This window comes from Crocuta crocuta, unplaced genomic scaffold, assembly GCF_008692635.1.
Source record: "Crocuta crocuta isolate KB4526 unplaced genomic scaffold, BGI_CrCroc_1.0 scaffold136, whole genome shotgun sequence".
Lineage (NCBI taxonomy): Eukaryota > Metazoa > Chordata > Mammalia > Carnivora > Hyaenidae > Crocuta > Crocuta crocuta.
In genome coordinates this window covers 8,043-12,216 of record NW_027531009.1, presented here as the reverse complement: position 1 = coordinate 12,216, position 4,174 = coordinate 8,043, and the positions used below count along the sequence as shown (strand labels likewise).

At 39.2% G+C, this 4,174-nt stretch overlaps 1 protein-coding gene across 1 annotated transcript; it reads right to left on the bottom strand.

Annotated features, from left to right (window-relative positions):
• Positions 1-684: 684 nt before the first annotated feature.
• Positions 685-1,707, bottom strand: LOC144237142 (vomeronasal type-1 receptor 4-like). Its single transcript, XM_077770821.1, has one exon. It carries the CDS (start codon positions 1,621-1,623, stop codon positions 685-687), a length of 939 nt encoding a protein of 312 aa, XP_077626947.1. The 5' UTR covers positions 1,624-1,707.
• Between the last annotated feature and the right edge of the window lie 2,467 nt (positions 1,708-4,174).

Genomic DNA, 4,174 nt, shown 5'->3' with positions numbered 1-4,174 from the left:
ATTTTTTAAAAGTTGTTAGCCACTCTTTTTTTTTTTTAATTAGTGAAAACAGGTTTTTGTGCTCCTTCTGTCCCTACCCAGTTCCCTTTGTCCATTTCTACATGAAGATGCTTTAAATATACTAATATCCCTCCATGTCATCATATTTTGAAGTCTACTCTCTCTTTAAGGATATAACCTACAAGTCTTATAACTTAGCCCAAAATGTTCCTAACTGAACCTGAATTTGCACTCCACCTTCACCCCATGCTACTTTATTACTACTTGAGAACATTCTTTTCTTCACTTTCTTGAATGGCCATCTCATATGTTAATTTCTCTTGCAACTTTCCCAACAATTCCTAGCTTAATTAATTTTGGATATATTTAATTAACCAAATTAAAAATTACAACACTCAAAGATTCTCTCACAATCTCTAGATTGTTTCAGGAAAAATTATTTAATTGCACAGATTCCAAACTACTTCACTGGAAGTGTGAATAAAATTTCACTTGTATTAAGTATTTTCATAATAATTACATTGGTTCAATTACATTTACTACTACTATTGATTGTTTCTTATTGGGACAGAAGCTTATTCTGGCTTGCTGACCACTCTCCTGGGATGTGATTGCTGTGCCATGATACTGGCAGCTCAGGGGGTGAATGAGTAAACAACCGTACACTGTGCGAAAACATAAAATTTATACATTTGTTATGAGTTTCATGGATATTGTGTTCCTCACCCAGGAGAAATAGAACCTGGACACACTGGAGTCACGGTTAATGAGAACAAAGGGGGAGGAGGTTGGGAAACATCCCTTGATCAAGGCAGAGACCTTCAACAGCAACCAGCTGGGATTATCAAAAACAACAATAGAGGCTTGACAGATGGAGGAGAGGGAGTAGAAAGACACAAAGGTGCTCACCAGGACGAGGATGCTCTGGGTGGCTCTGGACTCAGCAGAGGATCTCGGGGAGATATTAGTCCTGTGAATGTGCTGGACCCTCTGCTTGTGCCTGTACAGGATGAAGACCATGTAGCCACTGGCCCAGAGCATGATCCCTAAACATAACACATCAGGGAAGGATAACAATACTGCATATAGCAATTGTGTGATTTTGTTATGATTTATCCCAAAACAGTATTCCAAATCCTTCCTCATTAGGCTCGTGTTGCTCCATTTGCCAGTCACATGGAGAGGGAAAATGATATTTACCAGCATGTAGATGGCCCAGCACAGGAATATAGAGAAGTCAATGCACTTGAGAGCTTTTCTTTTAAGTTTTGTCCACCTAGAGTCCCGGGGGCTGATCGTAATGGCCTGGAAGACACTCAAGAGGCAGGTGCTGCCTATGGACACACCCCTGCTTACTCTGTGAAGATAGAAAAGAAGTTTGCATCCAAAATCACTTGGAAAATTTTTCCATCCGAAACCTACCATCATCTGGGGGACTCCTTTACAGAGGAGGGATAAGGAGTTGGCTGCAATCAAGTGTTTAACAATCAAATCTATGGGCTTCAACCTGCACCCAGTGAAGGAGAGGAAGAGATAATAGTAAAGAAGAGAGAAATTCCCCAAGATTCCAACCATTGTCTGGGATAAGAAGATCACTCCTATGACCATATCCCTGGAGGCCATTCTGCCAGTTTCCAGTCACTGAGATTTATCTTCAGAACCAGAGGATCCTGCATGGGAATATGAGGCGTGGGCTTCATGCATCATGTCAACCAAAATCTAATATTCTCCACTTATCGTTAGTTTTTCCTTAGAAATGGTGTTAGGAAAACCGTATATCCATGTGTCAAAGGGTGAAATTGGACCCCTATCTTATACCATACACAAAAAAAATCAACTCAAAATGGATGGAAGACTTAAACATAAGACATGAAACTGTAAAGTCACTTCAGGAAAACACAGAGGAAAATATTCCTGACATTGGTCTTGGCAATTATTTCCTAGATCTGACAGGCAACAACAGAGGCAGCAGAACCAAAAAAACAAAATACAAATGAGATTGTATAAAACTAAAACGCGTCTGCAGAACAAAGAAAATAATCACTACAGTAAAAAGGCAATCTATGGAATGGGACAAAATCTTTGCAAAGCATTCATCTGACAAGGGGTTAATTTATAAAACATAAGAATCTCCAAAACTCAATAGAAGAAACCACCAAATAACCCAATTAACAAATGGGCAAATTTATGAATAAACATTTCTCCAAAAAACATTCAAATGGTCAACAAGTATAAGAAAAGGTGCTTGGCTCTACTAATCATCAGGGAAATTCAGATCAAATCCACAATGAGATGTTACCTCATATCTGTTAGAATGACTAGTATCCCCCAAGTCCAAAAGATAGCAAGTGTTGGTGAGGCTGTGGAAAAATTAAAGTCCTTATACACTATTGGCAGAAATGTAGAATATTGCAACTACTGTGGAAAAAGTATAGAGATTCCTCAAAAAAATATATAATGGAACTATCTCATCATCCAGAAATCCAAATTCTTGGTATATATCCAAAAGATTTGAAACCAAGGTCTCAAAGAGGTATCTACATGTTCACATTCATTACAGTATCATTCACAATTGCCAACTTATGGAAAAAATTGAAATGCCCATTAACTATGAATGGATGAGGAAAATGAGGTATATACATTCAATGGAGTATTCTATAAGCTTCAAAAAGAAGGAGCTCCTACATAGATGAACATAGAAGACATTATGCTAAGTGAAATAGGTGAGTCACAGAAGGAAAAGTATGGTATGGTTTTACTTATATGCAGAATTTAAAATAGTCAAACCCATAGAAGCAGACAGTAGAATAGTGGTTGCCAGTAGCTAGACGGAGGCGGAATGGGGAATTCTTGTTTAATGAGTGTGAAGTTTCAGTTATACAAGATGACTGAGTTGTAGAGATCTGTTGTACAATACAGTGACTATGGTTAGTAGTATGGTATTGTGCAATTATGAAAAGAGTATATATTTTATGTTAAGTACTCTGACCAAACACATACACACAGGAACACAAGGAATGTTTCAGAAGTGATGGATATTTTAGTACCTTGATTGTGGTGATGGTATCACAGAGGTATACAGATTTCCAAACTCATCAAAATACATACATTAAATATGTGCAATTTTTGGCACATCAATTATATATCAATAAAGTTGAACAAGAGGAATATTAATTCTTTTTTTATATTTTTATTTATTTCTAGGGGAGAGAGAGAGAGACAGTATGAGCAGGAGAGGGTCAGAGAGAGAGGGAGTCACAGACTGAAACAGGCTCCAGGCTCCGAGCTGGCAGTCAGCACAAAGCCCGACGCGGGGCTCGAACCCACGAACCGCGAGATCATGACCTAAGTGAAAGTCGGACGCTTAACCGACTAAGCCACCCAGGCACCCCGAAGAATATTAATTCTTAAAGAGACTTTCTTTTTTTCCTCTTTTTTTCCCCCTTAAAAAGTTTATTGTCAAGTTGGTTTCCATATAACACCCAGGGCTCATCCCCACAAGTGCCCTCCTCCATGCCGATCACCCCCCTTCCCCTTCCCCACACCCCCATCAGCCCTCAGTTTGTTCTCAGCATTCAAGAGTCTCTCATGGTTTGTGTCCTTCCCTCCCCCCAACTATTTTTTCCCCTTCTCCTCACCCATGGTCCTCTGTTAAGTTCCTCCTAATCCTCCTATACATGCAAACACATGGTAACTGTCCTTCTCTGCCTGACTTATTTCACTCAGCATAACACCCTCAAGTTCCATCCATGTTGCTACACATGGCCAGATTTCATTCTTTCTAAAGAGATTTTCAAGAGTTGAATGTATGCCTTTTTTTAAAATTGTTTATTCATTTTTGAAAGAAACTGAGCAGGGGAGGGGCAAAGAAAGAGGGACAAAGTATCCAAAGCAGACTCTGTGCTGAAAGCAGCAAACCCAGTGCAAGGCTTGAACTCAAGAACCACAAGATCACGACCAGAGCTGAAGTCAGATGCTCAATTGACTGAGCCACCCAGGCGCACCAAGAGTTTAAAGCAAATAACAATGTATGAGTCATTGCTGTGTGGCTCATCCATGTTGGAACTTACTTTTTAAACAAAACTATGAGTTATCACTACTACTACTTTCATTTTAAAGACAAGGAGAATACAGACAGGATAAGTGATCTGCCTACATTCATACCCTACCTGAG

Bases quoted from the DNA above. Each gene is read 5' to 3' on its own strand.
- LOC144237142 (XM_077770821.1), bottom strand. From the start codon at position 1,623: ATGGCCTCCAGGGATATGGTCATAGGAGTGATCTTCTTATCCCAGACA.